The 23,915-nt window shown below is 43.9% G+C and overlaps 1 protein-coding gene across 1 annotated transcript in view; it reads left to right on the top strand.

Annotated features, from left to right (window-relative positions):
• ADARB2 (adenosine deaminase RNA specific B2 (inactive)) overlaps nt 1-19,389 on the top strand; it is a 115,934-nt gene extending 96,545 nt beyond the window's left edge. The window contains exons 7-9 of the mRNA XM_075706579.1: nt 9,776-9,957; nt 16,153-16,331; nt 19,213-19,389. Of these exons, the coding sequence (XP_075562694.1) occupies nt 9,776-9,957; nt 16,153-16,331; nt 19,213-19,389 (538 nt within the window). The remainder of the gene's footprint in view (nt 1-9,775; nt 9,958-16,152; nt 16,332-19,212) is intronic.
• Nucleotides 19,390-23,915: the final 4,526 nt, after the last annotated feature.

Genomic DNA, 23,915 nt, shown 5'->3' with positions numbered 1-23,915 from the left:
TTAATTTAACAGGGCAGCTCAGTCACTCCAAGTCCGGTTGGCCTTTCCTACTGCATCTTCTTGACAAATTTCCTAACCCTGTGTGTCTCCCAGGCCGATCTGCTGGCAGCTGGAACAGGGAAACTCCCCTCTGTCCCAAAACAAAACACAACACTTCCAAGCACCATGGGCTCCTTGGTCAGGTTAAGAGCTCTGGTACAGGAAAAATTGCTAGAACAACTGCTGAATTAGCAGATGAAAGGAAAAGATCATGTAAGCAAGGAGATTCAGAAATCGATGAAGGCCTAGAGTTTCAAAGAAGAGGGAATGGTCATTCCTAATGACGGGGAAGGATAGAGATGGGAAATTATCATGGAAGAGGTTATCTGTGGGTCTGGTGCTGGCAGCTTCAGTAACTAGAAGTGATGGGAACCAGGTAAGGGATCCAAACAGGGATTTTGAGGAGAAAAATTCAAAGTTAGTAAGAACAGAGTATGGAGTTGAATGTAAAAAAAAAATATCCTTTCACAAAGGAAACTGAGAAAGGGAAATGGAGTCCAGAGAGTGCTGGGGGCATCGCCATGGCATGTGCCATGGTGAAGGGTCTAAAAGCTTCTGGAGACAGTGCCCAAGGATATCTAGAGACATTCCCAACCCTGGCTGCACTTGGAGGTCATGTCTTTCCCTTTCTTTCTCTGTCACAGTCACATTGTGAGACCTGGTTCTGCACTTTCATTTCCACCAGGCTCCTAATTACATATACTTGTGGCACGACTTCTGTTCGGTTCACGAGTACTAGTTTGGGAATCACTGTGCTAGTGAAAACAACGCACCAACACTGCAGAAAATGTTCACAACACCAAATCTTGAGTGGCAGAAAATAAGAGGTCCCCTCAGAGCTGGCCACCGATGACAATGTTGCCGGAGATTTTTGGCTGCTATAAATGTTATATAGAGCTTGGCAAAGAGTGGTGAGAAGATATGGCATCTTCAATAAACTTTATCCCAAAATTCAGTTTATCACATTAAATATGATCTACAATCAGTTTTTATCCTTCTTATCCTCACATGTAAGAGGAAGAAATCAAAGGTTTCTTCACCTGACCTTTGTTCCACCACATATGGGGCTGTTTTCTGCCTTCTTCACCAGTGGCCTTAGAAAGTACAGGCAGGAAAGGAGTTCAGTAGATGAGGAGATTGCTGTGTGAGGGCCCTTTCCCCGCTCCTGCCCCCAGTAGGTGGTTGCTGTGCCACAGTTCAGACTCCAAATATTTGCTCTACCACATAGAGAGCTGACCGTTCAAATGTCTGCAGGATGCAGGACTCTCGTTGCACATCATCTGGACTTGGCTCGCAATGAGAAAAAAAGATCTCCAAAGCTTTTTTTCATGTTTGCATAAGCAAGATTTGACAAAAATCTGACTTGTATACTTTGGATTTTATTACTTGTAAAAGCCCCTCAGGAGCACTGGGCTATTAGAGAATGTTTCCTCTTGAGAACCTGGCCAGTAGTTGCTAAATTATACATCATTTTACATTATTTGCAAAGGACATTGCTATCCGAATATCAAAGACCCAAGAACGGAGCAAGTTACTCAGAAAAGTGAATAATATTCTATAAATCATGTATCTAACTATTTATGTTCTCTCTTGCTCACAGGATAGCCATAAGCAGAGAGTGGTTTAATCAGATTTATTTGTTATTCAAAGGCATTTAGCAATTTTTATTACTATCACCACAAGTTTGAGAGAATTTGATGCTTGGTATGCATTATTTGGGCTCTGTGGCTGTGTTGAGATTGCAGGATAAACGGCCTGGTATCATACCTATTCCCTTACTGAATTAAAGCACAAACACTTCTGGCATGAATACTCATGTTATTTGGCTCAGGCAGGGAATTACGAGGTGAAATTCTGCAACTGCATTATAAAGGAGGTCAGACCAGATCTTGGTGGTTCCTTCTGGCTTTAAAAACCTATGCATTTATATGTGCAAATTTAAAGTTTGGGCTCTGTGAATCCCCAAATAACCCACCCTAAGAGATTGTTAGCTTTTACACTCACAACTTCAGCGAATCTCACAGTGCAGCTGAAGTGCGTTCAGCCTCTCAGTGCCACAGATTTTAGGATCAAATCCTGTTCTTTGGACCCAAAGTTCATTAGTTACACTAACACCTAAGATTTCGACCTCCATTTTCCTCTGTAATGTACACTGTTATACACTTGTGAAAAAGCAGCAATGTCATGAGCAAAATAATTTTGGAAATGAACAGCTGTTTGGGGAAAAATTTGTGTCATTTAAGATTTTCTCGGTGCTAATCATAACCTATATTAAGACCTTTATGCCAGCACAGACATCACAGACTTAAGGGAATTTAGGCTTTTTGAGGCAGCAAACCTACTCACACAATGGGCCAAATTAAACCTTTTTTTCTCCCTCTCTTACACTAAGGCTGGATGCAGGAGCAGCTTGTACCTTTGCTTATTGTGTCAGTGCAAGGTTAATGCTGCTGCTGGTGGAGTCTCTACAGTTGCTCAGGAGCAGGCAAATGTTTGAAGGAAAATTGACATATGTATACACATACACACACAGGCATGCACACACACAGGCACACAAACGCACACATTTAGGTGAAAACAAGGATATCTCTACAATTCAGCTCCTCTTTCAGGATCTAAATGCAATGACCAAACATTGGGAAGGTTCAGCACCAAATTCTGTCTTGGACCCTCAGAAATGTTCACACCAGAGAGGACTGAGAGGCACTCAGGTTCCCACTAGCTGCGGGGGTGAGCTTTGCAGCACTCCTTTGGTGCTCTGGGGACTCAGGGACATGGGCTCTCTGTTTGTGTCCCCTTCAGGGACATGGCCTCCAGCCCAGCACTGAGCCTCTCCTCTTCCCTGCACAACACTGCTGGCTTCCCACAGCACACAAAGTGTGTCCATGTATGCCAGATTTGCAGGTGATCGTTCACACAATCAAATACATGCATCTATAAATAAGAATTTCCACATGTCTCTACTTCTTATTCCTACAGCAGAAGAAATATGAAAGACTGGACAAAATATTAAATATCCATGCACTTGTCTTACTCAAGTCCCTCTGGATAGACTTGTAGGGGAAAGTCAGAGTCTACCACAGGGTATGGAAACCTCCTTCCCTTCCATAAGGTTTGCCCTCTGATTCATGGAAACACTGTCTGAGCTTCAGCCCAGCTTCCTTCCACCACGGCTCATCCCCACCTTGCACCCAGTTTGATAACACGTACTGCCTGTTCCCCCTTCTGCATAAAGTTTCCTGTTCTGTGCTATGAACTCACCAAGTTTATACATCTCATCACCAGCACCTGAGTTCCTTTTTCTTCCATGCAGAGAAACTGGAGAAATTATTTCTCCCAGCATCAACCGACCCAAAACAGAAGGACGTCCCCCCCCAGATAGCTGCACAGAAAGGTTTAAGGATTGCCATTGCCTGTGCTTTGGCAGAGAATTGCAATAGTGCTGGGAGCACGTGGATGCCACCACAGTGCTCCACAACACAGCAGACCCATAACAAAAGCAGGCGTTCCCAGGTCCTATGTTGTCACATCACCTCCGCTGCCATGCGCACGCAAATTATTTTGAAGATCTTGATCCAAGCACTCAACACTAAAGTTTATTTAAAAAATTAGTTCTTATCTGGGTGTCCCATTACAGACTGACTTGTGCAGTGCACTGGTCTTCTGCAAGACCCTCTTCCTTGATGGACCTTTGCAAGGGGACTGGAGACCTTAAGCCATGGCCAGGGTAGAGCATGTTCCTGCTCACTGGATATGTAGCTGCTGTATTTACTTCGGAGAGATGCCAGCTTTCTGTGCATCAAACTTGCATCTACACACACTAATCGTGTACAGACATAGTTGTAAATGCATGAGCTGTGACATTTGTCCTCTTTCAGAAGTGGGCATCTGCAGCTCCCCTTGCAGGGTGCAGGATTTGGATGGAACAATCCTCATAAACACTGTCTTTATATATCAAATAAAAGACAGAATTCAGTGTTTATTTTGTAAGCTCTGGCCTTAAAATTGTTTTCTTACTACTGCTTCTCAAAAGGTCACCTTTAAAAGACTGTGTATTTTCTTGCCATGAGGTTAATGGTCATCCACTTCCACGTACTTCACAAAAACAGTGACATTAAGCCCAGAGGTTAAATAAGACCTTGAACATCTAAATTATACCTCACCTGTAAAATGACACTAACAATAACAAAGGACTGCAAACTTTGCATTACAGCATTGACAGTCTATTCTTGTCCCATGGCTAAGGTCTGTGGATTATTTGGGCCCATGAGCTAGAGGGTAGGAAGGAATCTTTACTGACAATATGTTCAGAGTATTGCAAGGCAATGTAGTCTTAAGGCACTGTTTCAGGATATAGCAGTGGGAGTCTGAAGTAGCATTTTACAAGATGACTTGAGCACATTAAGCTGTATTTAAATGTAGCATATAAAAATGCAAGACTAAAAGTCAGTGTTAGAAATTGGCATTCTTAGATCTATTTTAGTGTTAGCCTGTCGACCGGAGCCATTGTTAACAGAAGACTGAGCCTGACAAGGTAACTCTTAAGAAAAGCTACTTCAAAGGCTGCATATTAATGTAAATGAAAATCAATTAACACAGCCAGTTCTTCAATTAGAGATGATTTGTGCACATGATTTGTAATTCTCTCTCTTAACCCCTTTCTGTGTGACTGAGATTTCAATTTCAATCTTTCACCACAAGGTATGTTCCAGAAAACATATATAAACCACCTGCTGTTAAAATACAGATCAAAAACTAATGCGCTAGTTCCAGTTTCCAAACCAATAATAGCTAAATGGTCGTATAAATAGGAACACCACAGGTGTTCTGCTGAGCACAGGCCACCGTGAATAACAATTTATATTGTGTGAAACATAGGTGGAAATATTGGTAATAGAAACTGTGGTACAGGAGGTTAACAACACTCCAAGCGGGTAAGACTTAAAGCTCTTAATAATGACCAAAAAAAAAGTGTCCTTTATAAAAAGCCTTAACAAAACAAGCTTTGAAATTCATCAGCAGTGCTTTTTAATGAGCAAGGTTTCCAAAGGTCCCAAGGAGACACTTCAGTCTCACCGAGCTTCAATGGCAGGTGGACACAGTTTCCCTGAGATGTTTCGAAGCATCGTGCAAATTTCTCCACATCTCAGTTTCAAAAGGTTTTGAGAGCAGGAGCGTGTCAGCATTTGGCTTTGAGTAATGCTATGTGCAAACCAGTGCTGGAAATACTCGGCGAAGGGGCTCCAGGTGTCACACCATGTCTCAGCAATGGGCGAGGAGCCACGTGCTGACCTGGGAGGCTGCAGCCCTTTGCAGCCCTGTGGGTTTGCCCCCAAGCCCCTTCCCCAGTATTTTTATCATCCATATTTTGGTTGGTCCCAGGGAGGGGCCGCAGCCAACTAGTGTGGTGAGAAGATGCTGCAGCATGCAGGTGTGGAGGCTGTGATGTGGTTATGACTTGGGGACGCATTTCCCTGCACGCCTCGCCGGTGGTCCCGGGCTGCCAGGAGCATGGGTGCTGGGTGGGGGCTCTGCGGGGGCTCGCCCCCAGCCCACCCCACATCCAGGGCCAGGGGAGCACAGCGTCTAATTACAGAAAGGCTGCCTGCTCTGGGATGCCTCCCAGCTCATCGCTGGCATTTCTGTGATTGACAAACAGGCAAAAATATGTTTATTCAAGGATTATCTATATTGAAAACTGGACGCGGGATTTTGTCTTTGTAAACAGTGCAGTAATATCTGCTGTTTGAACAAAAGGAAGGGTGTACTTTCCTTCCATTTAAAACACCAAAAGCTCCCATATTTAAGTGAAAAGGGGAGACATTTGGTTTTATTGATCCTGCTTGCTAAAGACTTGGGGTTTTTTAAATAAGATCTGTGACTAAGGGAGCAGTGGGTTGATTTTCACTTTATTGAAAGGGTTATTACGAAGCGCACAGCATATAAGTTATTAGAGAGATGCGTGCCTTTGAAAACAGCCCTTAAAATCGTGCATAATTAGGAAAATTCTGAATGATCCAGCATATTTCCTCATAGCGAGAAAAGTCACTTTGATATATTGAGAACCCAAAATGTAACACTGCATTGCTCTGAATAATAATTTTATTTTGAAAAGCCACATTTTAAGAGAGCACTTTGTTACAGATGGGAACACAGCTACTTTCATGGACCTAAATTAGGCTACAGAGAAATAGCTCCTTCAGAAATGAACACCCTTATTGATAATTTCACTATCAGACAGAACTTTCCCTATCATCTACCTACAAATAATCCCAGAGATATTCAGATTTCAAAGGACCAAGTCAGTGCATTAGCCATGTGTGTTGGTCAAGGGATGTACAATACACAGGATAAAAGACCTTCCCCCAAATATTTGTCAGTTAAATCTATTGTTTATGCAAAATACTGAACTGGCTGCCCTCCAAGGTAGGTCTTTTTATCCACAGAGCAGAAGCAGAATGAGTAAGTGAAAATTTCCCCCATCATTAATGTGCTTTTACTATGCTCTGAAGGACAAGAGTGGCAGCACAAGGGGCTTATTTTGGGCAGCTCAGCACAAGACCCCTCTCTTCCTAGGATTTAGTTGGATTCATGCATGTGCTCGGGGCTGCTTTCCAGAATGAGACAGCTGTCCAAACACTTTGCTGAACCTGGGCTAGACTTGAAAGCAAAGCTCCTTCTCTGCTTTTTCATCCCTCTTCTCTGAATGGATGCTCCAAAACAGTGCTGTGTCAAACTGGGAAGTGGCCAGCATACAGGTGGCAGTGCCACCACCCTCATCCCGTTTCACCACCACCATCGTGGACACCAGCCTTGGCATTGCTCAAGGAGACCCGCAAGCAGTCCCCACTGAATATTGCCTTCTGGGTGTCAGCGCCTTTTTTGATTTCTCTGTCTTTCCTACCATAGGATGCTGTCTGGTTCTGGGACAGTCTCTTTTTACACCACCTTCTACCCATCAGGCACAGCTTGCTCTCGTGCCCTGTATTTCGTTATGTTTCTTCTCCCTTGTTTTTTTCGTCTGGCCCCTCCATCCAATTTGCCTAGTAGCTGCTTATACCTTGAAGTCAAAACCCACCGTGACTGATATACAAGTTTCATTGTGCCCTACACGTGCTTGGGTCTTCTTTTGGGATGGGAAAACAGGGTTGTCTCAAGGAACAACTGTTGTATTCAGAAGCCATGGACTCTAGCTCTGCCTCCGAATAATACAGCAGACTTCAGCAAATCATACTGCCGTTCTGCCTCGATTCCCTAGGGTGTATAAAAATGGGGTTTTACCTCACAGCAGCACTGTGAGAATTAATTAATGTTTATGAGATGCTTTTAATACATAAGGGATGACCTGATCATGCTTATATTATGATTTCCAATAACGTGATTCCATTGACATCCAAATCCTTTTTTACACTAGGATTAACATGTTCAGAATGAGGCAGAGAAACATCTCTAAAGAAAAGACAGGTTCCTTGCAAAGAATTTAAATTAAATAATCATTATTACCTTGTAATTTATGATCTGAACACAATCCCCTATTTTGATAAATAAAACTCAGATGATTTCTTGTGATATGTGTATTGCTAAAATTCAAATATTGTTGAACATATGTTGTTTTTCTGTTTAGCTGCTTTTTTGTCTCCTTCAATCAAATACACAAAGTTTTTTTTAAGGAAATGTCAAAAGTTGAAAAAAAAAAAATCTTACAAGTTTCCATCTGGACAAAGTCATCACTGTCTAATTTTTTTACTCGCCTTAGAAGCTGGTCAGAGGCATAGTACTGAACTCAATTCTATTTCTTAATTTTGCATTATTAATTTTGCATCATGATAAGATATTTACTCAAAGAGGCAGCTAGTTCTTTCCTTTAGAAGTGATGTTATTTGCAGGAATGACCACACTTTTTTTTTCCCAAATGAAGTTATGCAAATCTGATGGACTAAAGTAAATGTTTCATAAAACCAATGACTGTTTAAATTGTGGGACTAAATTGTTTGTATATAAATATTACCTTTTATATTCCATTTGAGTTTTATGTAGATGAACACATTACTTTAATGACCTGCATTTACAGAGGGAGACAGGGAGAGTCTGACTCTGAAATCCTCAGCAGCCAGATGGCTGCCTTTTCTTGCATGAGATTAAAAGATGTTTCTCATTCACAGCCCTGCTTCACAGGCAAATTAATATAGCCAGCTAAATTGCTTGTGTTTTTGGAATAAAATTTAAAGAGAACTTTTTAAAGCAATTGGTGTCACAGGTTCCTAGAGCAGATTGCTCTCCAGGTACAGCATGCTGGTTTTAAACATTCAGTAATTAATGGAAAGTATTCCATGTTAATTGACTGCTTCAGGAAAGGGAAATATAATGACTCCTTATTAATCATGAAAAGAGACATACAGCACGGAGGCACTGCAATAATTGCACTAACGGTTGAGAAATGTTAATTAATGAAAAGAACAATGATGTAAGAAATTAGCTACATAATGCTTGCTGCTGATGGAGATTGTGCTTTAAACACATTATTTAGCATGGCAGACACTGGATGTTGCCTTAAATAGTAGGCACCTCTTACCCTTTCCTTCAGTCAGCTATGGAATTCCAAATGTTGCCAGTGTTTTGGTTTTTAATGAGCCAAAAGACACTCTCCAAAACTACGTTTTCTGAAGCATTTTCAGTTTGAACTCCTGAACTCAAAACTATTCAAACAGATTGACAGCGTTCGACGTTTATAAAAATATTATCCAAGTCTAAGAGAGCATGTTAGTGTTTGTGTGGTGGCGAACAACTTCTTCTTATATGGGCTGAGCTAAATAGGTTTGCATAGGTAACTGCATCATGACTTTTTTCCCTTCTTTAATTTTTCCACTTTTTAACTGGAAGTTAGAAGTCAGAGTGAGCATCCTGCCATATTTGTGCCTATCGTGATGTAAAAATTCATACAATATGAAAATGCAGAACAGTTCTGGCAACTAATCCAAGAGCAGTAGTATGGAGCTCAGTCATCAACAGATTGAAGGCTCCAAGGTTTCCACCATCACTCTGTTGCACCTTTAAGACAGCAACAGGGTGAGACATATCAATCATTCTGAACACTGCAGAGCAGATCAAACTATTGGTTACAAATAAATTGCCTGAAAGTGCAGCTCTTCAGGACCAGGCTTTGATTCTTATGGATGTCTTCACACCTGCATGATCATTTGTGCAAGGAAATGTCAGCCTTTGAGGCTTTCAAAAATTATTCACAACAATTTTGTGGGAATTTTGGCCACCCAAGTCACATGTTATGTTGGCTGTATAGCTAGGGGATGGTAAGACAAAGAATAAATAAAAGTAGAATAACAAAAGCACTCATTTTAGATCTACCATTGCAAGCATAAAATTATAGATGCAGAAAAAAAATGAAATTCTGCTAAGACATGCTAAATGAACATTCATCGAACACAAAATGCTTTTATAAAGAATAACTCTCAACAGGAAGCCTCTGTTTGCAATAACACAAGACAGAAATACGTCCCTTAAGTCAGTGGCGTCACAGTAATCGAAAACCATCGCAGAGGGGGAGCCAGTCATAGGTGTATAAGAACCCAACAGTGCAGTGCTTCATGCATCATAGGACAGGAATAGTTTCATCCCTCATCCCTCCAACCCATGTGCTGGCCTTTGCTGATTTTCCCAGGGCAGCTCTCTTGTGGCCATTCCACCCATGTGTTTTATTGCTCCTGAATTTCTTTTCCAGGTGGAACATCCTTGGGCTCCAAGGTGCTCTCCTCAGCTCCTTCATCGAACCCATGTACTTGCACAGCATCATTGTGGGAAGCCTCTACCACACTGGTCACCTTTCCCGGGTAATGAGCCATAGAATAGAAGACATTGGTCAGCTGCCAGCTTCATACCGGCGCAATCAGCTGCTTCTCAGTGGTAAGCAGACACCTGCCTGCAAGACAAATGATCCCCTCTCCCCTCACTAATTGTGCTGGTCACCAACAGGAAAGTTTACTTGTTTGTAAGTAAACCATTAGCTCATGCCTTCTTTTTTTGCTGCAGAGTATGAATTTGTAGAATGAAGAAACTGATGCATTTAAATCCAGTTCCTTTTTCATAAGCAGTGACCACAAAAAGGATCAGTAGTGGATATAAACTGACTAGGAAAACAAACACTGTACAAAGAATGCTCAAAGTGGAAAAAAGTGTATGACTAAGTAAAAGATTCCTAGACACCAGGGAGGAAGTTTTCAGTAAATTTTAGGTTTAACTTTCTCCCGTCCCGCTCTCCCTCACCCAGTGAACACAGGAATGTGCAGAGTCAGGAGAACCAGCCCTCATATCTCTGCGCTGTGCGTGCAGCCGTGCCACCGGTGTCCCTTACTCAGAGCCCCTGCTCCTTCACCACTTGCTAGCCACTTTGTTTGGAGCAGATGGCCGTAAGAAAATGACTGTTCATTCTTTCAGGAGACCCTGCCTGCTCAGCAGACCTCAGGGAGGCATTGCTGCCATCTGACTAGGCTGCTGCCTGTCGTGTGAGCATCTCCGTGGTTTCCAGCTATCTTTTGGACTACTCTCACTGTCACCACTTCTCCTTCCCAGCCCCTGTCCCTACCCCAGGTCTCTGGTCCTTTCTTCTCCATCCCCCAAATCTTGAATGCCTTCAGATCTTCATGAGGCACGTGAGTGCTAAGGGCCACCAGTTCTGCACGGGATTGGACCCTTATTTTACTCTTAGTATCTGATAACTGTTCTTCAGGAGGATTCCCTGAGACACCAATACTATGTCAGGGTTAGAGAGTTGGGACGTCAGGATGCTTTAGTGGAATACACCATCGCCTTTCAAAGTCCTCTAGGTTTCTCAGTCAGGGGAGTGCTGTTTTATCCCTTATCTGTTTCTTTTTTTTTTTTTTTTTAATGTGTCCCTGTGACAAAACTAGTTTGGCTGAAGCAGAAGTGATAGTTTAGCCACTAGGGAAATTCTCAGGTTCTGTGTGGGAACATCTGGGAAGTGTAATGTGGATGTATATCATAGAATCATAGAATCGTTTAGGTTGGAAAAGACCTTTCAGATCATCCAGTCCAACCATTAACCTACACTACCAAGTCCACTCTAAACGAATCAAGGGTAGACTAGACTAAACCATGTGCCGAAGTGCAACATCTACCCGCTTTTTGAACACTTCCAGGGATTGTGACTCCACCACCTCTCTGGGCAGCCTGTTCCAATATATGTTATGAGGTGAGTAGGTCAAAAGACTTATCCTTGTTTGAACAGCTTATCTCCATGTTTTAACTCTTCACTGCAGCTAGCCAAAGACTGTGCACTGCAAGTATGAAAGAAACTGTGCTCCACACTCCTCCTCCACCCTGTGTCCCCTCTTGTCCCTCCTGCCCTGGTCCAGCATGGTCATGACTCAGCACCCTCTTCCTTCCCACGTCACATCATCACATCGTGGGAGGGAGGAAAGGACTCGCAGCTGGTCAGGCAAAATCTCCCTATTTCCCAAACCTGGCTGTTATTTTGGCAACACACCCCTGTCTGCCAGAAGCCTCTGCATCTCCCACTGGGGAAACTGATCTTATCCTGTGCCAGCCCTAACTCATTATAAGTCCACTCATAGATTAAGATCAAAATCACACACACTTTCACTGTGTCTGCAGGATGTACAGGGAAACCCACTTGAATTGTTGAAGGACTGAAAACACAAGAAGTGATTAATAAGAGATTTAACTGCAGAACAACTATTGCTTTGCTGGGTTGGCCTTGCAGTGTAAAAACAAAGGCTCATACTTTGCCCAAGTGTGTATTTATGTCCAAGAGTCATCGCCAGAGATTTCAAGGGAGTTAGAAATGCACCAGAGGGGGCCTTGTGTCACTTTAAATATCTGCATGTTTCATGGCTGGCTTCCTCCTTCCTGGAGACTTCTGTTTGGAAAAGCTTTTGCTTTGCTTTTGGTTGTGTTTGTGGGTTTTCTTCAGCCCAGGAGAAGCAGTGGGAGGAATCTGCCTGTCTCTGTCTACATTGTTTTTGTCTCTAAAGCCATTATTTGTAATCTTCCCTACCTCACAAATCCCAGGGAGCCAACACTGCTTAAAACTTACACTGCTGAGGCTTGTGCTGCATTTCTCTTACCTGGAAAACTGCGCCGACAGCATATCCAATGACTAAAGAGATGGGCACCTAATAAAAAGCCATACCAAATGCATTAGAGACCAAACCTCAGCGATCTCAGCCAGGCAACTCCACCTCCCACACTCATCTTGGAGATCAGGCCAGCCAGGGATTTCAAATTGCAGGAGTCCTTCAATTACAAGGATGCCAAATATTCTGTCACTTGATCATAGCAGTACAAACATTTCAATGGAGAGGAGAGTCATGGTGTGTGATAAGATATCCTGAGATAACTCTTTGTCCCCACAGAAAAATAATCAGTGAGGTTTTCCACTCACACCAGTCCCAGCCAGATGGAAATCCACTCATTCACTGGGATTAGTCTTGGGTGTATTTTTTAGAAGAAAGAAAAGCCCTGCATCATTTTTATTTCCTGTTCTCTTAAGATTGAGGCTGTTCTAAAGGGTATCCTGAAGAGGTGTGAGGTTTTGCTAGGAGAGAGAGGAGAAAGGACAGATTTGAGATCATATTGCACAATACTCAAGTTCATATGATTTGTACAAAGACTTTTCTTTTCCTTCCAGTTTCTATGGTCTCCTGTTGTACTCTTTGTTGTGTTGATTTTAAGGAGGATGTTTTACATAAAGGAGAGAAAATTATCAAGATTATTTGGGTGTTACTTTTCAAATAAAACCAGAACAATTATTTGTCAGAAGAAAAACATGAAAAAAAGTGTTAAAAAAGGATCAAAAACAACTATCAGAGATATACCTAGGCTCTATATTTGCATTTGTCATGAGTCTCATGTTTTTTTACTTTAAAGCCTCTTCTCTTGCATTTGGAAAATTAAGTGAAAATATCTTCTACTTACCTAAATACATGTACTTATATATGATAGCTAGGAAGAGAAAGCATGAAAGCCAGACCAGCACGGAGGGTTTTCCAGGCACTGGGGCAAGCTCCTGGCTCTCACAGGAGTCCACTAAGAGCAGAGGGAGGTCCCAGCCTGGACAGGGGTGTACAGCCCCCGTCTGATGGGCACCCACAGCCTGCTCTGTCCTCTGTGCAGCCTTTCCTTCTTTTCCTCTGGTCACCGTTTTCACAACATTTTTACTTATTAATGGCCTGTAGCAACTTTGCATGGCAGGGTGTTTGCTACTGTGGTTTTTGGCACTCAAGTCCTATAAGCTTTTCAGTGCTATCTCGACAGAGAGTGATGCATAGTGTCAAACAGCTGATTTTGATCTATTTGCATCTTGTTCTGTATAGAGGCGTTTGAATAGTGCCAGTGAGCTATCTGATTTTCAAGCTCTCAGTTTATATCCTGTTGCCTAGGTGAACTGGAGTTTTAGAAGCAGACAGATCTGTTATCTCGGGGGGGCTGGGAAATTGAAGGAGGTATTAATATGACATGAATGTGTTTACAAATCCTGGGTGAGGTTATGACTTAGCTGTAATTCTCTTCTACACATGGTAGCAAGTTCAGTCCCAGTGACGGAGATGATTTCTGCAATTCCAGCTTCACCACCAGTACAAAGTGGTTGTGCTGTATAATTTTTTCCCTTCAATGGCCACCTTTCTCTCTCTGTATGTGCTCAGTCCCATCTGGCTCTTGTGGCTCCCTCACAAGGCAGAGAGGACCACACTGGAAGGAGCAGAGGGAGCATGTCCCTCACCAACATTGCTTCCCGTGATGCTGAGAGGCCCCAGGCAGGAGGCAGGAGCTGCCTGCAGAGGCAGCGTCTCTGCCACAGCTGACCCTGCACCACCCTTCACCTCTCCCTGGTCTCATTCAGGGGTTTACCAAGCTCAGAGTGTTTAAATGCAGCGATGGATGCCAGATTCCCACCAGCTCCCATCTCCTCCCATTCTGCCTGAGATCAGCAGATGCTTATGGTGTGCAAGAAGGGGCACTTCGGAAAGGATGGGCTTTCATCTCTCTCCTTTAATGTCCTCCTCTCGGAACAGCTCATATCAGTACTTCTGCCTCTCTGCAAAAGTTCTTTGAAACTCTTCAGCAGAAAATGCAAAGGACCAGTCTCTGTTGCTATCCACCCAGGAGCAATGAAAGCAGGTCCCCATCAAGCTGTGCAAACCATGACCTGTTGCTGGAGCTGCTGTAGGCAGGTGTTCTGGTGGGAGTTGCCATTTGGAAGCTGAGACTCAGTCCTGGCACTGGTCTGTGCTGGGGCAGCCATGCCAGGCAGCCCCTGCCCACCAGCACAGTCCCCACCTGCCTGCTCACCACAGTGGTTTTGGTTGTCCAGGTTTGCAGGCTAGTGGCCCACACAGCAAATTAGGGGAGAGGGACTCAACAGCTGGATGCCGACACATCATCTGACGCCCGCAATTTCCAAAATATTCAAACTGCTTCAGGTCACTCTCTCTTCTCCAGCCTTGGAAGCTCCCAGTGTTGATTCTTTGCTCCCAAAAGCACTAATGAGCAGGGAAAGGCAGAGCTCACTTGGTTGCATTTATCCTGTGTTGGAAAATAAAGCAACCATTTTCTTTATTTCTCTTATTTCCTTGCAAAGACTAATCCTTACCTGGTTTCAGGTACAAGAAATGAGAAAGTGACAGGAGTCGTGGAAAGGTTGAACTACACTAAATGGTTAAGAAGAGACAGGAATTACCTGATTAAAAATAACTCTCTCTCATGTACACACCCACATCTGGCCTTGCAGCCCTGATATGCATTTAGAGCCAAGGGAGGTCTCACCCATAGAGTCGTAAAATCATAGAATCATAGTTGCATTGAACCATAGAATCATAGAATAGTTTGGGTTGGAAGGGAAACTTAAAGGTCGTCTAGTCCAACACCCCCTGAAATGAGCAGGGACATCTTCAGGTCAATCAGGTTGCTCAGAATCCCCGTCCAACCTGACCTTGAAAGTTTCCAGGGACAGGGCATCTACCACCTCCCAGGGCAACCTGTTCCAGTGTTTCACCACCCTCACTGTAAGAAATTTCTTCCTTATATCTAGTCTAAAACCCTTGTCCTATCACAACAAGCCCTGCTAAAATGTTTCTCCCCACCTTTCTTATAAGCCCCCTTTAAGTACTGCAAGGCTGCAATAAGGTGTCCCCAGAGCCTTCTCTTCTCCAGGCTGAACAACCCCAACTCTCTCAACCTTTCTTCATAGGAGAGGTGTTCCATTCCTCTGATCATTTTGTGGCCCTCATCTGGACCCACTTCAACAGGTCCCTGTCTCTACATGGAGGCTTTGGACTCCAGTATGTGATTCAGATGTCAAAAACTGGCCATATGAATGACACAAAGGTCATGGAGTCACACCAGGTGACCAAAACCATCTTCACTGTAGCTGTCTAAATAAGATGCATTCCACTTAAAAATATCCAAAATATTGCCATTAGGACACAAACTAGCTGTTGAAGAGATTGTTGCACCCATACAGGGTAGGAATCTTACAGGCAGACACAAGGTCATGAGCAAGAGTTTTCTGTGTAGCTCTGTGATGTCTACAAGATCATTAACTTGGATCTAATAAACTCTCTGTGATGATGAAATATATGTTTGGTATTTTCTTATCCCCCATTTGTACTCCCTACAATCCAGAGTTCCCGTCACAGCAAAGGCCCCAGCAGATAAATACATTGGACCATGGAAAGCTCACCCGGAGGAACTCATGGCAAAAGCACTTTGCTGCTTAGTTCCTTTTAAAGACCAGTTATCCCATTAAAGCCTTTCTGAAAGATTTCACTCAGCAACCGTAACACTGCTGTCAATACCATGCGCTACAGTCTAGTGGCTTTCCTTAGGCTAACAAAAAGTTTGCCTGCAAGGTGGAAAAAGATCTATAGGAATTGCTAAATTATGTCTCTCTAAGGTGCTTGGACTGGTAATATTTAACTGATGGTGACAACAGCATGTGCAGTGCACAATGCCAGCGTGTTCGCTCAAGGAGGTCTCATGTGCCACAACAACCCACCACATGTTAGCAGCCTCTGAAGGTTTTGAGACCTGGATGTTACTGGTGTCCTTGTCTCCTGCCAGGGGTTAGTCACGCTGATGCTCGACAGCCTGGAAAATCTCCCGGCTTCAGTGTGAACTGGATTGTGGGGAACACTGACCTGGAGGTTATCAATGCCACAACGGGGAAGAGGACCTGCGGGAGTCCCTCACGGCTCTGCAAGCACATGTTCTTCACTCGGTGGGCAAAGCTTCATGGCAAGGTAGGTCTGATGCACTGACAGTACACTGCCACCAGCCCTAGGTGGGCTAGTCCTTAACCTGGAGTCAACCCTGTTTTAGCAATCTCATGATGAAGCTGCAGCCTCCGCAGTTGTCCTCTGTCCCTCCTGGTAGGGTCTGGGAGAGGATCAGGAGCCAATAGTCTGTGGGGTCAGCTATGGGAGCTTAAAGTCCAGAGAAAGCCAAGGGCAGAAACCCAGGTGGGTTTGGAGGGGAGATTAGTGTTCTGGCTGTCCTTGGCGATGGAGCCATGCTCAGATGAGCGGTCAAAACCCAAGAGAGTGTTAAGGGACCATACAAGCACAACTGGGCAATCTTTTATGCATCTCACCCAAAGTATCCCTTTGACTCTAAGGGGAGTATTCAACTCACTAAGTCTTAGAGGCTTGAGGGAAGTATTTCTCATTGTCTTGGAGGCATCTACCTCATTTTGTCGTTCCACAGGGGTTTAGACTCCCAACATAAACAGCTCCCAATCTCACCCAAGTTGGCTGACTAAATCAGGTGCTATGGATTGCCCACTCCCCTCATCTCCCCCACTCTCCAGATGTGCTGATAAATCCATACAATGATAGAGGTGCTCCTCACAGGGTGAGTGGCCAGGTGCCGAAGGTTCTCCAATTTCATTACACTCAGCAGCAGTACAATTTAATGGCATTAAAACTACAAGTTGTACTTCATTAAAATGGCCAGCACCCCTTGACAGCCCTGCTTTCTCTTGGGAGGATGACCACAGACTCCCCTTATTTGAAATGGCACCGAAATAACCTGCCCTCACACTTCATTTCCCACACATGGGACAGTGGCAGGACAGACGGATAGCCAAAAACTACAGGGTGAAACCTAGGAATGTAGGGATGTATAGGAAGAAGCTTGATGTGGAATAAGGAAATTTTCTTATCATTATTCCTGGTTCTGGAGTCACAATTTCTCCTCTTGTCTGACCCTTCAGGGAGGTGCTGGGGGAGAGAATGGCACAGATACCAAGGTAGTGAGCCCAATCCCACCACTTCCAGGAGATGCAGCAGGGAAAACTCAAAGTGTCTCTTCAGCCCACCTACTTTCACTACTAAAATATTAATTTTCTTGTCAAGAATTGTCCTGCAGTCCATGTAGAGTGGGAGAACATGAGGACAAGAAAAAAATATTTTATTAAGTGCCATAACCTTTTTACCATTGGGAAATGAGTGGAAAAGAACAAGGCAGGGTAATGGCAGGGAGGTCTGGAGCCACTTCCACCAGCGAAGCCATTTGTGAAGGCAAAGGGCCAGGCAGGGTGGGGAGGTATGAGGACAAGACCAAAGGGGTTGTTCTGCTCTGCAGGAGACCCCAGGGAAGGAGGCTGGTGGGACTCATCCCAGCCCAGGCAGTGGCATGACCTGTCCCAGCAGGGACCCCAAGCCTAGGGGGAACAGAAGGGACCAGCCTGGACGTCGTGCCCAGGGACTCCATCACAGTTCGGTGGCACAGGTCCCAAGCTGTTTCTTGCACAACAGGTGGCATGGGAGGGGGGGTGAGAAGCACTCCTGCTGCCCCCAAAAAGGAGGGATCCTCGTGAGAACAAAACCTGGGACAAGTCGGACCACAGAGCAGGCTATGGCCAGGACTATGGCCGAGAGAGCTGGACTGCACCTGGCTGGCACCGGGGATGGGGTTGGGGTGAGCAGGAGGGAGTAACTCATGGCTGAGCAGGGCACTTTACTTTTGACAAAACAAAGCGTTTGATAATGTCATTGGTGTCCACCTCTGGGTGACAAGGGGGCAGCTGGAGGCTAGGCACCGCCGGCCAGGCCAGCTTGTGGCCCATGGATGCCTGGGCTGTCAGCATCACCCTCCCTTGCTGGCTAAGCCCATACACCCCGGGGTGCGCTGGCACCACCCAGACTGGAGCAGCTCATTTCAGGCTGTGCATTCACCTTTTCCTTTAATCTGTCTTTCAGCATCTCTCCTTTTCAGAGACAAGGAAAACAGTGTTGTTTGCTCTCCAAGGCTATGTTTTGAGGGTGCTTTTTCCTATGGGGTGCTATTTCCCTGGCTTGTAAGCGTTGGACTTTCACCATTCTGCTTGCTCTAAGGCATTTTCCAGACTTCAGTTCCTTTCATATAATGTCAAAACCTCACTGCTGGTTCAGCACTGTTAAGCCTTGGGCAGGTCAGAGGAGGTCGTTTCTTTAGACCTCGCGCAAAGCGAAGGGTGCTTGCTCCCATGTGTGCTCTGGGTGATGAGGGGCAGTGGACACATGTTGCTGCCTCCCCAGGCAGCTCCTGGCAGGCAGCTCCGGTGTCCCAGCAGAGCGCTCGGTTCTCTCGCACCAGCACGAATCTTGATACCTGATTTCTGCCCTGTCCTGGGTAGGTTTCACAGCATCTCTTATGATAACACATTAAAGAGGGAAAAGGGGATAGTGTGGGAGGGGACTCTTCTTGTGTTTCTTGGCGTTACTTGGAAGCACTGAGCTGCTCTGCTTCCCAGGCTAAACTGAGCACATTCTTTAAAGATACCCAGAAAGGACTTTTTCCCTTTTTTTCCAAAAAAAAATCATCTTAACTGAGAAGTAGGGTTTTGCCTTTGTAAAACACACCAAGATTTGCTACCACCTATGCCCACTCCAAGGCAAAGCTGTTTACCCCGTTCCTCTCCGCAATGGCTTGAAACCATGTCACAGGCATTTATTGCTTCCCTGTTTTTTTGTTGTTAAACCAAAAGCAAATACACAAAGCACAGTGATAGTTTGTTTGCTGCTTATGAAATGTAGACAGGAAGATTATACAGCTACTGAAGCCTCCTGTTTCTTTTGGCTCATCAGTTGATTTTTTTTTATTATTTTATTTTTTTCCCCTTCCCTGATTTTTGTTCTGCAGCTGAGCACACGAATACCAAGCCATGGAGACATGCCATCAGTGTACAGCGAGGCAAAGCTGGTGGCTCAGACGTACCAGTCTGTCAAGCAGCAGCTGTTTAAAGCATTTCAGAAAGCCGGTCTGGGCACCTGGGTGAAGAAACCCCCAGAGCAAGATCAGTTCCTACTAACTGGATAAATCATTTGACACCTTTGCTACACGACCGGATCAAATCAGCTCAAGAGAAGGCTAGGCAGGATGCGTGAGCCGAGAGAATTGAAGCAGTTTGAGATTTAATAGCAACCTCCAAGGGAATATTTGCTTTTAATTCTGTATTGGAAATACATAAATAGAAATGTGTCTGATGCACTGAACTCGACTTTAGAAAACTGCTTTTTCATGATACCCTCCCTTCCCAAGAATGTACCTGCCCACATTACAATACCACCCCCACAAAGATTCTGCTTTTCATTGTTTATTGCTGTTGGTTATTACTGATTCGAGGCATTAGCAGGCCACCTGTCTGATCCAAAATAGAGTTTGTTTTTCCTCACACAATCAGTGCAAGAGTCATCATTGAATAATGGAAAATAGTGAGCAAAGATGGAAGTACCCCAGGCACATGGCATGACAGCAGGTCTCAGAGCATCCATAATTATCCATGTTTAACCTCTATGCAAAAACCATCCTGTTAGCTGTCTAAATCTGTGAAAAAGAATTTGGATCTCAAAGATATGCAGCATTTTTAAGCTCCGTTTTCCACTGCTGGCTCTGAGCACAAAGCTGTGCATCAGGATTCCCTTGGTTTATACACTTACTCCCTCTGATGCCATGGACAAACCACTTCCCACCAAATCTTCAAATCTGGCCACAAGTTTTGCATGCTGCAAATTTTAATTATCCAGGCCCAGTTCATCACACATGCCCTTTAGACACCAGCCGGTTGGCAGATGCTCTTCAAGGGGGCGATTCAACCCTGCGCTGCCCGCGGAGGTGCACAGCTCTGCCAGGGCTGCTGGTGAAGTCCGGTGTGATGATGGAGGCAGCTCTGGAGCTTCAGGTAGCTGCCTAAAACCAGGCAGGCTGCAGCCAGTACCCAGAGCCTCAGATTTCAAAGCTCGTGAGGATCCACGGCTCTAAATTAAGTGGGTGTGAGCTCAGGATGTTCCGTACATCTGAAAAATCACAGGGTTGGGTAGCCGCAACTAAGACATCCCAAACTAGAGAGCACATTTGATACTTGGCGCTCTCCTGCCTCAGTCTCCATCTGTCAAATGGGGATAATAATACTTACCTGCTTCACATCTAAGGAACCTGGCAGGAACAAAGTGGTCTGGTCATGTGCAATGGTGTAAGCCAGATTCTGTCACTCTTGCAGTGAGTTTTACCTCCCCACATAGTCCAATTGACATAAGTGCAGCAGATGCAACTACAGGCTTGGGTAAGGTGTTACTCAATGTAAGAGCTTTCAGATTCTAGCTCTGTGTAAATGCCAAGTATTGTTGTTGTTGTTATTATTATTCATGTCCATCTACAGTTTGAAAAGCAGGTTCAGTTTTTCGGTTAGGAGGCAAATAGCACCCAACGGTTAAATATTTTCTTCATAACCGTGGCTGGGTCTGGTATAATCTCATCTTTGAACCATCCCAAACCTCATCAGAATGCAGAAGATACAGTCATGGAAGAACTGAGCTTTGATAGTCCCACTGCAGAACCAACTTTCAAATGCCCTGAATATTTCTTTCAGTTTTTGGTTTTTTAAATGACAGGATTTGCGGGTATATAACTACTGTTTTCTTTTTATTCCTGTGATTCTCTTTAAATCTGTATATAACATGCTGCTACTGATTTGTGATAATTGTCTTGGTATTTTCTCAGAACTGTCAAGCTGAGTTACTTTTCAAACAACACAAGGCTCATATTTTTCCATGTAATTTCCTTTACACGGGAAACTGTTCCTATCAATAAAGATAGATGCTCTTTGTATAGGGTTTATCATGTTTGGAGAGCCATATACAGTAAATACATTGTTTATTGATGCCCACAATAGAATAGCTACAGTATTTTGATGAGATTTTATTTTTAGATTATAAACTACAAGATGTATCTATAGTGTCTTGTATAAAAACAATTGTGATAAACTAGAATTTTTAAATTAGATAAAACAAAGCTCTCCCCTTCCAGAAATCTTTTCAGCAGAATAATACATTCCATATTAACTACCAAAAATATTTTAAAAAAAAATCCTTAGAGTAGAAATAGTTAAAAGACAAAAAAACAAACAAAAAAAAACCTGAGACATTTCAATAATGGAAGCATTTTGTGGTAACCACTTTGTCAATACTTTGACCACTTTGTCAGCTCTTCTGATTAACATTCAGAATATTTTTGGCACCTTCTGGAACTTGCCGGTACCTCCACACGGTCCCGTCGCCTAACACAGCTGTCACTGGTGCAGACCTGGGCAGCAGAGGTGCCCAGAGGGGCAGCGGCGGGTGGAGGGTCAGGCCCACAACTGGAGGTGCGGGAGAAGCTGTGGGTGATACTGGCAGTGGTGGTCCCAGGGGCTATGGCTGCTCCCACTAAGGGAGAGAAACCACAGGGCAAACGGAGAGGAGGACAAGGTTTCACATGCGGAGATCCACAGGGCAGGGGGAAGCAGTGTCTTCTACTTTTTCCTCTCCAAGTTAGTCCTTATCTAGCACACAAGAGACCTCAAGGCTCCTCCTTACATCTCCCTGCCCTCATCCACCCTCCTCCAGCCCTGGCATGACATCAGCTCAGCTAATACATATAGCTCTACAGGCCGGTATTGCAGCTACTGTGACAAAACACCATGCCTGGTTATTTTTAAGGACAAAAATAAAAGTGTGGTGGGATTGAATTATCCTTTGTTGCAAGAAATACATAAATGCAATCCTGGATTCAGCTGCCAGAATGAATTTAGTAGTGGGGACCAAACCGAGTCCCCACTGCAAGTGGGAATCAGCTGACATCATTGAAGGCAATAGAGTTGCACCTGCTTGCACTAGGGTTGAATATGACCTTAAATGGCTACTTCTTCTCATTACGTGCAGCGATAGAGTGTGATGGGACCACACCCCAGAAGCACACATGACCTACATGCAGCATTTCCTGAAGCAAAGGAAAACTTGCTCGGTAGTAATTCTTTAGTGACAATTCTGTACATAACACGCATGAGTGAATGGCAATACTGTACTAATGGATGTACATTTGTAATATTTGTAAAAAAAAGAAACAAAAAGGACAACAAAAGAAAATAAATCTGAATTTACATATGTGAATTTGCTGCTAAGTTCTGTAAATTGCACTTCAGTGATACCTGATAAGTGAATGTTTCTGTTAAGTGAATAAAATGCCAAGTAAAATTGTTCTTTCACTGTTTGTTGACCATTTTTCACTGTGACTTAGCAATCAATTTGAATTTGCTCCAAAATGTTAGTATGTATTTTTATATGCACCTACTGTAGATCTACAGACAACACGTTCTTATTCAGTTTGGATGTGATGCATCGTAGGAATCACACACTTGTATTGAGAGATGGATATGCCCACTCATGAAGAAGAAGCCACGCAGGGACACAGTCTTATCCTGGAAGAAGAGTGAACTGGGTCCAGCTCTGATTTCATACTTCCAGGTTACTCTCAAAGATCTTTCTCAATAAAAATTAAATAAGTTTTTGCAAACTTACATTGCATGGGACTTGCTGTATAAAGCTGCTTAAGAAAACTAAAGTGATGATCAAAAGGTCAGTACATCTCTGCAGATTTCTTCTTCATTGGTGGAGTGGCTTTGGTTTATTCTTGCTTTAAACTATCAGTATTCAGCTACAGCAGACTAAAGCCACACTGAGCCCAAATGACACCACCCACACAAAGGTTTAACATGAATTATTGTATGACGATCACCTGGTGCCTTGAGATGATTTCCCTCTGCCAGTCCACCAGAGATCACTGGTGTTACCAAAGCCTCCAAAGCCTTTCAGAAGCACCCACTGTCAAAGTATAAATACACTAACAGTTAAAATTGTCTAGAAAGAGATTTCCCTGTTGCCGTCCTTGTGAAGATTTGGCTCTGAGACAAAACTGAGCCTGACAGCTCACAAGGAGCCCCACCAGCTCACTGGCCCCATAGCTCTTTGCTTGCTCATGTTGAAGAAGTCAGTGCCGGATGCACACAGACTGTCCCATGGATTTCTCTCCCCAGCATAGCAGGGCAGGGGCCATGCATAGCTTTATTTTCAAGGTAAGACTCTGCTGCCATTGCATTTCCTTAGCTTGGGTTGATGCCATCAGGTATTTGGGCATGATAAGGAGGAGCAGGGAGAAGAAAGCATTTGCAGGGTGAAGCTGTCTGTGTGGAAGAAAGTCACCATGAGATTACTCGATTCTGCCACCCACAGTGGATTTTTGCATTGAGTAATAAAAGTGACAGATTCTCAGTATTTGTAAATCTCAAAGTGTATTTGCACACATACGTTTTACTGCTTTAACTGGATATAGGCAAAGCAAACCCCATAGTCTCACTCTCACCACAGCTTTGGACACAGCAGTTACTTCCCTGTCAGTAAAAATGGTCACAGCAGTGTAACACTGTCCTAAATAGGAAGGGGAGAAGTTACACCAGTTGAAAGGCAGTTTGTGCTGCTATCCACCCTCCAGATGATGAGCTTATCATTATTTTGGTGTTAAAAAATATAAAT

Source organism: Pelecanus crispus, chromosome 2 (assembly GCF_030463565.1).
Source record: "Pelecanus crispus isolate bPelCri1 chromosome 2, bPelCri1.pri, whole genome shotgun sequence".
NCBI classification, from domain to species: domain Eukaryota; kingdom Metazoa; phylum Chordata; class Aves; order Pelecaniformes; family Pelecanidae; genus Pelecanus; species Pelecanus crispus.
Note: the sequence above shows the minus strand (reverse complement) of the source record. Positions and strands in the feature narration are given on the sequence as shown.